We start from the raw sequence: 13,186 nt of genomic DNA, 5'->3' as shown, positions 1-13,186 counted from the left end.
TGCAATATGACAGTTCATGAATTTTCATCCCTGCTGGATACTGCACAGTCACCTAAGTGATATTAGAAAGTGGAAGCGATGAAGCAGAAGACCACACTGAACAGGGATGGGCAACTTTGGTTACTGGGACGGCCACATTAATTTTGTTTTCACTGCCACAGGGCCAAATGTCACAGTTGGGGTACTCTTTTGCATTTATTATGCAAATGAAAACTGTTATGTTTGATTCAGTCAGCTTAACACAGAATTAAAACCATTTATAATGATTTTTTATAATGCAATGAGCATCAAATTTAATGGTTATTTAAGTATATTTTAGTTAAATATCATTTTTTATTCAAATGCATTTAATGGTGGATATAAAATATCTATACTGTAACAATTAAAGCACATTTTGTCTCTAATTCTTGTATATAATGTAATCAAAGATAGTTATAGAAATATGTTGATCTTTCATATCATATTTTCTTCATTTTTAAAATTCTTTGATATTTGAAACTAACCTAAAGCTGGTTCAGACCACACGATTTTTTTGGTCGTTCACGATGACACCATGTCAGACTATGCGACCAAATCTTGTCCCGTCTTGGTCGACAGCCTGGCCACACTAAAAGAGTGATCTTGATCACTCACCGTATGCTGACGTCACTGTCCCCCTGACTGAGTGCAAGTTCACAGGTTGTCGGGGGCAGGTCAAAGAGTGTCAGTCACTCTACTACAGAAGCGCTCTGTGTGATTGGAGCAGTCTTTTGCTCAAAAAAGGAAAATAAGAAACAATTATGGATTGGATTATGGATAACAAGTATGAATGTGTCAAGAGGAGGACAATATGGACTGGCTTTCCTTCAGATAGAAGTTAAGGTATGCAAGTGATAAAGTGAATAAAATTAAATTCACATAGTTTTAGGAAATAAAAGGGGATAAAAAGTTGTAAATCTTGTAAATGTTGGTGCAAAGATAAGGAGCAAACACTCCTGTCGGTAGATTTCAGGATTCACGTCTTTGGTGTCAGGTCAGGGTGTCAAACTAGACAACAATGTAAGAAAAATTCTGACATGCTAGTCTTCTTGAATCATGGTTGTGGGGCGTCTCGGACACGTCGTTAATTATGTCATACTACAAGACCGTTTGTCATCCTCGACACTCAAAAATGGGCCTGAGTTTTGACAATAAGCTGCAACGTTGCAGTCGGGCTTAAATCTGGGTCATATTGAGTGAGAAGGAGAACTGCATGTGCCCCTTGGATTGCCAGTTGCCTACCACTGATGTAAAATCACAGAGCGGGTTCAACGACTGCTAAAGCGCATGGTGTGTAAAAAATACTCTGCTGATTCCACAGCTGAAGAGTTCTGAGCTTCCACTGACATTAATGTAAACACAACAACTGTGCAGCAAGATCTTCATGAATGGCAGCTGCACACAAGCCTCACATCACAAAGTCTAATGCCAAGCATTGGATGGAGTGGTTGGAGCAGACGGACATCGGACTGTGGAGCAGTGAGCACATGTTCTGTGGAGTTATGAATCACGCTCCTTGTTTGGCAGTCAGATGGCAAGTCTGGGTTTGGTGGATGCTGGGTGAATGCCTGACTGCATCATGCCAACCAAGGGTATAATAGTTGGGTTTTTTTTTTTGTTGTTTTAAATTTCTGTTTAGTTTTTACCTTTTGTTTTAAATTCTGTTCAGTTAAAATTAGTTTTTACTGCTGGTTTGTTAGTTTAGTTTTTATTTTGCTAAAATGTTTGGTTATAATTTAATTTTTATTGGTTTCAGTGTTAGTTTTAGTTTTTATGCAGTTTGGGATAACTATCAGGGATGAGACCCAAAAGAATTCTTCACTTTTCATTCTATTTATTCAATTTTGATGTTTGTATACAACTCAAAACTTAAAATTACCATTGTGTGAAGTCTGAAATCAAGTGATTTTACTCTCTACAGGCTAGGGTGTCCTGCCAGTCAGGCTGCTGTTGTCAAAGACAAAAAACTAAGATTTTGTTTATTTTATTTTATTTTATTTATTCTTATAAGCACAATAGTAAGTTTTTAATTTGATAAGCTTAGTTTTTATTTAGTTTCAGTTAACTAAAATGATTATACATTTTAGTTTTAGTTATTTAGTTAGCTTAAGTTAACTATAATAACCTTGGGATCAACTTTGAAGTTTGGTAGAGGAGGGGTAATGGTATGGGGCTGTTTTTTAGGGTTTGGGTTAGACCCCTTATCTCCATTAAAGGTCAATGTTAATGCTGCAGCATACCAAGACATTTTGGACAAGGCTATGCTTTCAACTTTGTGGGAACAGTTTGGGGGTCTCCCTTTTCTATTCCAACATGACTGTGCCCCAGTGCACAAAGCAAAGACAGTAAAGACATGGTTTGATGAGTTTGGTGTGGAAGAACTTGAATGGCCTACACAGAGCCCTGCTCTCAATCTCACTGAGCACCTTTGGCATGAGCTGGAATGGAGATTGTGAGCTGGGCCTTCTGGTCCAACATCAGTGCCTGACCTCATAAATGCTCTACAGAATGAATGGACACAAATTCCCACAGAAACACTCCAAAATCTTATGGAAAACCTTACAAGAAGAGAGGCAGCTATTATAGCTGCAAAAGGGGGACCAACTCCATAATGGCATGTATTCGAATACAGTGTCATTCCTGTCTCTGCTGGTGTAATGGTCAGACTTTGTTATACGTACCCATACAGCTGCATAAACATGCATATGCTTACCTACCTCAGTAAATCTACAGACATTATCATCAAAATGGTAAAAGAGGAAAGTTTTAACCAAAGACGTTAGTAACTGCTGTGCTTTGAAAACAGGCAGTGACAGTACTAGCTGTGCCATCATTTGTTCAATTATGTAAAACATGAATGAGTTTTGGTGACCATGGGTCAGGTGAGAGAGGGTTCTTCATCCAGTTAATAGAAATAGAATCACGGTGGCCGCTATGAGAAGACAATTCTTGTTACAACTGTACAAGTGTAAAAATGAGGTTTTTCTTTGGCTTTGAAAGCTGTTGGAAATGTACTAAAATATCAGTGTAACATAAGAGTAGTCATTTTTATCCTATTGACTTTCAGGTTGTAACACTGAAATATGGACCAGTCCAGGGGAGTTATTACTTATGCAAGGAGCTGCAGATATTCTGCTATTATTGTTAAGATATAACATGTATCCATTCCAAAAATAGCCATTTATCTCCATTTTAAAGCTTTTTTAGCATGAATACATCTGAGCTTTTAAAGAAAATTGGAGCAAGAAGCCAGAAAATTGTTTAATTCATATCTCTGACACATCCGTCAGCTTTTATCCTATTTTTTACCTTTCTAAAAGTCTGTATGACCCACATAGACAGAAGATAGTCAGATCAAAGATTTCCTTTTCTGACACAAAGTCATGTGTCAATTTGAATCTCTTTTCCGATAAGAGTTCTCACTTATGGCTCTAATCTAATCATGTGTAATGCTGTTTTATTTTTACACATGGTGTCATTGTGCTCTCTAAGTGTCGCAGTGACAGACACTTTAAAGCGTGCTGTTTCTTATACTGGGAGACAGCTGCTGAGATGTCCGCTGTCTCATCCTTATTTAGGATGTTTTTCCTTAAAGGCTCTGCAATCTCAATAATGTGCTGTTTAACTGTACACAGACACGGCGCTGTGTGCTGGGGTCAGAAGCCATTACACAGACATGATTAATGGCTGATCTCGTTTTTATAAATCACGCTTTAAGCACACTATTCGTCACCTTGTCTTTTTTCTTCTTCACCCATCATTAAGGAGCGTGTTCCCTTGAGTGATAGTACAGTGCAATCAGCACATTGTTGAAGCTTCCTCAGTCAGCACTTTGTTGGACAAAGATCACATTGTGGTCTCTCTGTTGTTTGTTGTTCAGGCTTCAGTAAATTCTCAGTTTTTCACTTAGAAGTCCATTAAAACTATCTCTTTATTCTCATTATTGCAACTGGACCGCTGCAGTGATTGCTTTCTTTGAAAATGCTGTTAAAGTCTCGTTTAGATGTGCCGATTTTATTAACCAGAGAACAATAGGAAAAATGAGTTCATTTATATTTACAGGCTAGAAACAAATTGACAAAAAATATGAGATCATGTGCACTTTAGAATAGTGGTTCTCAATGTTGGGGTTGGGACCCCCTTGGGGGTCACAAGACACTAAGAGGGTGCCTGAAAAAAAACTAAGAATATTTTTTGAATTATGCATTTGCAACTTTACACCAATTTTGCCAAATTTCAACTTGTTTTCATCACTTTTTCCTAACAATCTTGCTGATTTTAACACATTTTTGCCACTTAAAACCCATTTTTGTCAATTTTAAACCCTTTCCCTCCTTTTTTGTGGCATATTTTGCCAATTCTTGCCACTTTCCCCAAACTTTTGCCTCTTTTGACCTATTAATGCCCCATTTTTTAATCACTTTTAATGCCAATTTGTGCCACATTTTACTAGTTGTTATGCCCAATTTTGCTGGTTTAACAATTTTTCCCACCCATTTTGTAACTTTAAAACCATTCTGGCCACTTTTTAATCCCAGTTTTTTCCAGTTGAACTAGGGCTGAACGATTTGGGAAAAAAAACGTAATTGCGATTTATTTTTTCCTCAGTATTGCAATTGTGATTTGATATGCTATCATTTCATAAATTCTTTATATTATGTTTTTTTGGTTTTTTTTTTGGTTTTTTTTACTGGACAATTTTGAAAATATTTGATTTTAATGATTTTGATTCATATTTCAAATTGGGTAGGAACTGATGTATTGAAGGGAGTTATGAACTTTTTGTCATTCTTTGTTGTTTTTGAAATTAAATAATAGAAAAGAAATAATAGAAAAGGACTCCCAGCAGTGATCACTGTACAACAGGTAACACTGAAACACAAATATATTCGAAAACATCTAAAACACAACTGAACATATTACACAGGGGCAGGCTGGGAAAACTCTGTCTCCAGATTTGAGTATTTTAGATCAGTGAAATCTCTACAGAGTTGCACTAACATTATCAGAAGTAACTCCAGCACAGAAGACCGTTGCACTCCAGTGGAGTTAAAATCACACTTTGGGGGTTAAAGTCAACCCTGAAATGTTTGGAATTCACTCCAGGTTTTATATCTTTCTCTTTCAAATCCCTTGTTGATCATAAAACATTTAAAACTATTTATTTTTCTGTATTAACACCAGTGCTGGGAGTAATGCATCATTAAGTATCGTGTTAACTCCGTTACTTTTTATGGTAACTAGTGGTGTAACCCATTTCTCTTTTTAAAAAAAATCATTAACGCCATTACAATTACTGAGAATTGAAACCACTCGTTACTCGTTACTTTGACAGCCGACAACTCGTTGATGAAGGTCAGTAAGCATCAGGGTTGGCAGACGACGTGACGGGACCGTAATTACATCAGCATCCTGTGACAGAGAACAGCCTCTGCAGAAACACACAAACAAACAGGCACTGAAGCGTGCACACATCATGGCTGAGCACTCGAGCGTGAGCTCTCTGTCTTGGAAATACAAGCATTACTTTTCTCTCCTCGGGATAAGGGACAAAAAAGAACCGGGAAGTAAACTTGTCCACCACCAAGAACAGTTATTCTAACCTCACGAACTACCGAGTTTAACAACACGCCTCAGCTAAACTAGTTTCCAGAGAGCCGGACGCTACAAACACCGCTAACCCAGATACAGCTCACGTTAGCCCAACAGACCAAGTAGGAACCACTCCATGCAATCAACTACGGCTGGATTTTTAAACACCACCAGCTGCACAGTGTGTCACTAAGGAAGCACTAAACAGACTGATAGCAAGGTATGTTGTTGAAGACTCGCTGATATAAGCTGTAGAGATAACACGTGAGATAGGACCATCATGCAGAAAGACTTTATTACTACTTTATCATTATAAGAGAGCAGCTGGTATTTAATTTGTATACTGTCAATAGAGTACATCTATTTTAGACTTCTTAAACAGTTTAAAAATGCTTTTATAACAGTGTTGAGAAACATTTCTACTGTGCTTTATTGTTTCACCACGTTCCAACAAAATGATAATGGCTACAATGTTATATGACATTAGTTATTTCCTCTCACACTGCCATAACAACACAAATGAATATGATGTGTACAATAATGAGGGTTGAAGCAAAAAAAGTGACACCTGAGTTACTTTTCAAAGTAACTAGTTACTTTTACAAAGCAGTAACTCAGTTACTAACTCAGTTACTTTTCACTAGCAGTAACTAGTAACTGTAACGATTTACTGTTTCTCAGAAACTTGCCCAGCACTTACATGGTGGAATTAATAGCTATTTTTTTAAAATATTAGATATTCAGTGTTCAGCTCAGTGTAGGGCTGGGAAATTCATCACAAATTAGATCAAATCGCAATATGAACTGCTACAATTTTCAAATTTCAGACAGTGCAGAATTTCCTTAACCTGAAACGTTTAAAAAAAACCCGTCTGATACTTTTTTGTTTTTGCGACAGAGATTTTATGCTTTACATATTATGCATACATGCAGGGGTTTTTTTTAGATTTTTTTTTTTTTTTTACAAAAATCTAACTTTCCCTGTTCATGTATATGATTTTCTTAATAAAATGAGAATAACATAAAAAAAATGGACATTCTTTCAATTAATATCCAATTCGCTATATGAGCCAAAATCACAATTATTTTTATTATTTGCAGATTTTTTTTTTTTTTTTTTTTTTTTCAAATCTTTCATCCCTAGTTTAATTCATCTATTATTGTGCTGGTTATAAAATAGAATGATTTATGGCTTTTCTTTGTTGAACAATACATAAGATGAGGAACCTAAAAACATTTGCTTTTTCAATCACACTATTGTGAAAAAAAAATTGCAATTAGATTATTTTTGCAAATCGTTCATCCCTACTTTAGCGCCTCATTTGCTGGTCACTCCTCTTTATGTTTTACTGCGAAGTGTTTCTCTTCTACTTTTAGATGAAACCAACGCATCAAAACACAAAAGGTGAATATCAGTCTGAAAAACGTAAAGTGGCATAAAAATGTGTTTCTCTGAATAAGATTTCATGAACAATCATATTTCACCTACAGCTTCATTTACCTTGTCACACTCTAGCATGGTTTTCCTTTTAGATAGATGAAAGACATTTTCAACTAAGTCGGAGCCTCTTCATTTTCTTTATTCAGAGTTTGATGGATTTTGCAGATGCTAAAGGCTGCTTTTTATTTTCTTACATCTTAAATCACAAGAGGGGATAAATAAATTCTCACTCCTGTCTTGTTTGTTTACAGCCCATAGACCTAAAGCACAGGATTACTGCTGGGTAAACCATTGATTTCATCTTTAAACTCCTGTAAAAATTTGTATAAATTTAAGATAAGGCAGATAATCTTCATAAAAGAGCCAGTTTGTAGAATTCAGCTCAAACCAATTCATTAGTTTTAATTTCCAAGCTGAATTAATCACTTGTATGCGTCTTTTTAAAGCCATGTCTACAGTGATTTTAATACTAATGCTTATCAGTGTTGTGTAGTGATTTGTTGGCAGGAGGGAGACTCATTCTGACAGCTTGTGATGTCTGGTGATTTCTTCTCAGCTTGAACTCTCCCCTTCCTTTCATTTCTGCTGTGATCTCGTTGCTATTTTCGTAAAGTCTGCATAAATAATGAATACCATCAACTCTTGGACTTAAATAGAGAATCTCCAGCCTTGTCTTAAATGTGAAATGAAGGCATTTGTTGTTTTGAGCATAAATGGAGTTAGCACACTGGCTCAGTAGACAGCCTGTATGGAGGATTGTGCCTTTAAAGATAAGGCACAGTGTAGTCAGAGCTGTAAAGTTAGACAATATATACAGTAGTGACATACTTTCCATTTGTTCAGCGCTGCACTTCACTAAGTCCTCCCAGTCACATTAAAGGGGTCAGCTGCTGGAGCGTACTGCCTTCTCCTTTAATTGCACTAAGGTAATATATTCTATCATTTATATTATTGGTATTTGAATATATAGAAGGTGTGAAATCATGACTAACCCTCTCAACCACCTCTCAACCTAAAATAATTTTCCCATACCGTGACTGGATTATAATTAAATGGCAGTAACAAGTTTGTGTATGTGAAGGCACTGTGCTGGATAGATGGACACAGCAACTGTTAATCAACAACACATACGCAGAGACAATAAGACAAAAAAATTTCTTTCAACAAATGCACAAAGAAACACCTCCTACAGCTATTTCTGCCCAGACCAAAGCCTTTTACTTTACAGTGTGATTAGATGTCAAACAGATCCAGAAGCGACCAGAGGTTAGTCCATTCATGCGCGTGGCTAGCTTGTTGGAGAGGGACCTGGATGCAGCCGAGGAGCTCCACTTCATACTGGAAGTCGAATGTGTGCCGCCATATCTCGTCTTCTAATACTGGAAGTCACTTGAGATGAACGCTTTTTATCCCGAAAACTTGCACAATCCTTGTCTACCGTATTGAATGACGTAGCCGACTTACCTCTGGCAATATGACGGCGACATCAGCATGGCCAACCAGCCAATCTCCCGTCGCATATCATGTCTGTGCTCAGTGATATGTGAATTTGGATTATAAATTGATTCATTAAAATTAATGTGATGTTATCACTGTGCTTGTCAACCCGAAAACATGCGTAAAAGATGAGATATGGCGGTGTTTTGTTTTTTTTTGGTGTCTGGTATGAAGTGGGAACCAAGGTACTCTTGGCTTGTTGAGCTAGAGAGATGGCAGAGACAACGTTATTACACAGGGAAATTAACATCGAGGACCATGTTAAACCCTCGCTTTTTATCATTATACCAAGAATACTGTAAGAGATTTTCTTTCAGTTTTGCACAATGCCCACTCTGACTCAAGGGGAACGGATTAGATTTGGGAGGTCAAAGGTGAAAGGTCAAGGTCATTGGAACTCATGTTACTCCTTTTCTTCTGAATATATCTCAAGAACACTGTGAGGGTTTTCTTCTCCTTCTCTTTAACTCCCCCCTGTTCTTCTGACGGTTGTATTCTTCATGAAGGCATGTAACCCCCAGTCAGTAATTTTGTTTCTATGTTTCTATTTTTATTCATATATTCCGTCTAACAAACGTCTTCTGTTCTTACTCATTAGTCCTTCTCTCATAAATTATATCAGCCACATTCCTTCTAAATTTAAAGAACCATTTAAATATTTTCACATGGTATTTGTAAAATCATGAGGTTTTAACTTGTCTGAAACTCCCAGTGGGAGAAACTATTTCTGCTTAAAGCTTTGATTCAGATGCTGTTTATGTGGATGCTTATAATTAAAGTCAATGCCAGCATGAATTGAAAGGATGATTCCACATGTAATAATTGATGAAGCATCAAACACAGTCACAGGGCAAAGATAAAGCTACTCTGAATCATTTTTTTTATCAAAGCAAACCCTTTTTCAGAGTATGTTTTCAGTAACGGGGGAATAGTATGTGTGAAAAGAGGTGACTTGAGGTAAACACGCACTACAGAAGGGCTAAGAAATCCTTTAAAGCAGCGCTGGTTAACTACACACAGCAGGCTCATGTTTACCATGGCTGTCAGTCTGTGATCACATTTTATCAAAGGTTTCCAAAGAGAGGAGAGGAAAACATGTCATGCTGGGGAGGCTGCCTTTTCTGGACAATATGCTCGCTGAAGCTTCTCAAATACATGTTGGTTTTTATGGCAGTTTTTGGCCATATGTATTTTTACCACTACTTCTGATGTGTTATGTTTTTCTTGATCAATTTTACAGCTGTCTGAAAGAAGTCTGATGACAGGGAGTCATAGACTTTGGTAAATTAATAGCATTTTCCCTTTTATTGTCATTTATATTTGATTTTCGGACATTTTTTAATTATTTAATCGCTGCTTGAAGATTCTAGTTGTTTTCGATCAGAGCCGTCAAACAGATTGTTTAACCACAATGCTGCACAGTTACCTCAAATTTCCACACACAGTGACCACGCCGCAATCCGCTGACGAATTATACTGCGGAGCACATCACTCCCTAGTCTATCAGAGCATTTCCACAGCCAGTGCTCCAGACCAGCTGTGGCGAGTCCCTGGAGCGCCACTTCGCTTTGCTTCATTCAAGATACGCTGAATGAATGAATGAAGATATAATTTGTACGGCATAGAAATGAACATACTTTTCAAAAGCCTGACATTTCTGTTTAAAACATCCTTTTTATATTGATCTTATGTAATATTCTAATTTTTTGAGACACTGAATTTTGGGTTTTCGTATCTGTAAGCCATAATCATCAACATTTCAAGAAATAAAGGCTTGAAATATTTCACTCCATGTGTAACAAGTCTATATAATATATGGGTTTCACTTTCAGAAAAGAGTGAAAAAAATATTGAACTTTTTCATGATATTCTAATTTTTTGATATGTACCTTAACTGTTCTCCTGGCAACCGCCAAACCCAGACTCATCCATCAGATTGCCAGATGGAGTGGCAGCGTGCTTTACACCACTGTATCCAATGCTTTGCATTGCACTTTCTGATGTATGGCTTGGATGCAGCTGCTCGGCCATGGAAACCCATTCCATGAAGCTCTCTACGCACTGTTCTTGAGCTAATCTGGAGGCAACATGAAGTTTGGAGGTCTGTAGCGATTGACTCTGCAGAAATCTGGCGACCTCTGCGCAACATCACTTCAGCATCCACTGACCCCGCTCCATCATTTTACGTGGTCTACCACTTCGTGGCTGAGTTGCTGTCCTTCCCAATCGCTTCCACTTTGTTCTAATACCACTGACAGTTGACTGTGGAATATTTAGGAGCGAGGAAATTTGACGACTGGACTTGTTGCACAGGTGGCATCCTATCACAGTACCACACTGGAATTCACTGAGCTCCTGAGAGCGACCCATTCTTTCACAAATGTTTGTAGAAACAGTCTGCATGCCTAGGTGCTTGATTTCATACACCTGTGGCCATGGAAGTGATTGGAACACCTGATTTCAATTATTTGGATGGGTGAGTGAATACTTTTGGCAATATAGCGTTATATTTGCTATAATTCATTTATGAAATCATCCAAGCAGGTGAATACTTTTTATAGGCACTGTAAATGAAAAAAGGTTGATTGATCAATGTGAAGCTGGAAATCAAATTAAGGCACACTAAAACACAAAATCAGACATGCTCTTCTTCAGTTGTTTAATATGTAATGAATTATTTGATGTTCTTCTTCTCCCAGGAGCACGCTGTGACATTGACATCAACGAGTGTGTTTCCCACCCATGCCAAAATAGTGGGAGATGTATTGATGCCCTTAATCGATACCACTGCTTGTGTCCTGTTGGCTTCACTGGGCTCCACTGTGAAACCAACATCGATGAGTGCATGTCAGCGCCTTGTCTTCATGGGAGGTACACATTCTCATCTGTTATTTAAAAGTGCAAATTATGCAGAAATAGCATGGAATTATTTCTAATTACAGTCCTCACCAGTGCAGAGTGGAGTCATATGTTACATGTTGTAAGCAGCAATCTAAAGTGATTTGCTTACAGGTTGTCTCATTGATCTCAATTACAGTCATTATCTTTGCTGTAGGGGAAATATTCATTCAAAAGGCAATCTTGTGTTAATGTCTCTGCATTAACTGTACAATGAAAGGCTTCCTGCATCAAGGTTTTATCTCGTACAGAAGTGCAAATGTCACAAATCAGTGTTTTCCTCTCAGCTGCAAGGATGGAATATATTCCTTCTCCTGTCTCTGTGAACCTGGATGGAGCGGCAGAAGATGTGAAACAAACATTGATGTGAGTCAACCTAATAATTGATAAAACCCTGCAGGTTGTTCTAGAGCAATAGCAGGAGAAGTTTGTTATCTTTGTGTGGCCTTTGGTATCGCTAACTCCATCGATTTTTGTACAAGAGAAGTCAATTGAACTTGCAGGATCATGTAAGCATTGTACAAATACCTGATTAGAAGAAATTGCTCAGTCTAAAACCTAATTGATTTAAACTGCGGCTTGTGCTGCACTCTGGAGATAAAACATTGAGTTGCTTACAGGAGCTGGGTGAGCATTTAGCTAAATGTACAATCTGATCATCTGCTGGTAACTACTTACAGTTCATTAAGTGTCTTTTAAAACAACCCTTTATGCTCTTGAGAGGCAAATCAGACTTTTTATGCTTGCATGAGTCATATTATTTCTTATATTTATTGCAAGGTCTTATATTTTTGCTATCTTTCACAGGACTGTGCATCTAGCCCCTGTTTACATGGAGGCTCATGTGTGGACCTCATCGATAAATACGCATGCTTTTGTCAGGATGGTTACACCGGCAAAACTTGTGAGACTGATATAGACGTCTGCAAAAAAGCTGCTTTTAATGTGTCACTATGTTTCAATGGAGCCACCTGCATCGACGGTAAAGGACCGAACTTTACATGCAGGTGAGGAATCCTCTTTTAAACCCCTTAAAGCAAATAATTTTGTGTATTATTGATAGTAAAATATTTTTCATTGGAGTCATTGTCTGTTGGCTTGATTGAAACAGCAATGCCCTGCTGAGAGCATTCCAGGTGCATAGTTTAAATGTTTTTTTCCTGCACAGGACATTTACAGTCTGTGTCCATTGCTGCAGTTTTTTAAGCTGGCAGAGCCCCGTTTACTGCAAAATCAATGAAATTAAGTGTTTTCAGCACTCGGCTTCCTAAGTGCAGAAACAGCCTCAGCATCAGTTATTTTAGTCACTATGCACATCACACATTTTAGTTGAAATAATTCAACTTTTTTAAGAATGCTGTGGTTGTACATGCCTCTTCTTCAGGATCAAAAAACCGGGGGCAGAACTTATGGTAGCAGTTTTGTAAACATCGACGGCAAAGGAGAAACTGATCTGACTTTTCTTTTGCTGGGAACTATTTGTAGTCTACAGCTGCTACCATGCCAGAACAGTATTCCTTCATGCTGTTTCCATGTCTTCATGTCGTTTTGTTGTTATTTCCATCATTAAAGGAAAATGTTAAGCACATGGAACAATAAAACAGACCTTAAAGTCATGAGGGAAACACAAAATTTAAAAGATAGGTATTAAGAGAGGGTGTTAAGTAAGATAATAAGGTATAACTTTGAAATATTGTCTTTTTAGAGGTACTAACTTATTGCATTAGGATCTAATGCATT

At 37.5% G+C, this 13,186-nt stretch overlaps 1 protein-coding gene across 1 annotated transcript in view; it reads left to right on the top strand.

Moving 5' to 3' along the window:
• Nucleotides 1-13,186, top strand: part of eys (eyes shut homolog) — a 425,152-nt gene that overhangs the window by 227,854 nt on the left and 184,112 nt on the right. The window contains exons 29-31 of the mRNA XM_041789003.1: nt 11,248-11,419; nt 11,734-11,812; nt 12,254-12,453. Coding sequence (XP_041644937.1) covers nt 11,248-11,419; nt 11,734-11,812; nt 12,254-12,453 — 451 coding nt within the window. The remainder of the gene's footprint in view (nt 1-11,247; nt 11,420-11,733; nt 11,813-12,253; nt 12,454-13,186) is intronic.

Source organism: Cheilinus undulatus, linkage group 6 (assembly GCF_018320785.1).
Source record: "Cheilinus undulatus linkage group 6, ASM1832078v1, whole genome shotgun sequence".
Taxonomy (NCBI): Eukaryota; Metazoa; Chordata; class Actinopteri; order Labriformes; family Labridae; genus Cheilinus; species Cheilinus undulatus.
This window is presented reverse-complemented; position numbering and strand designations above follow the sequence as displayed.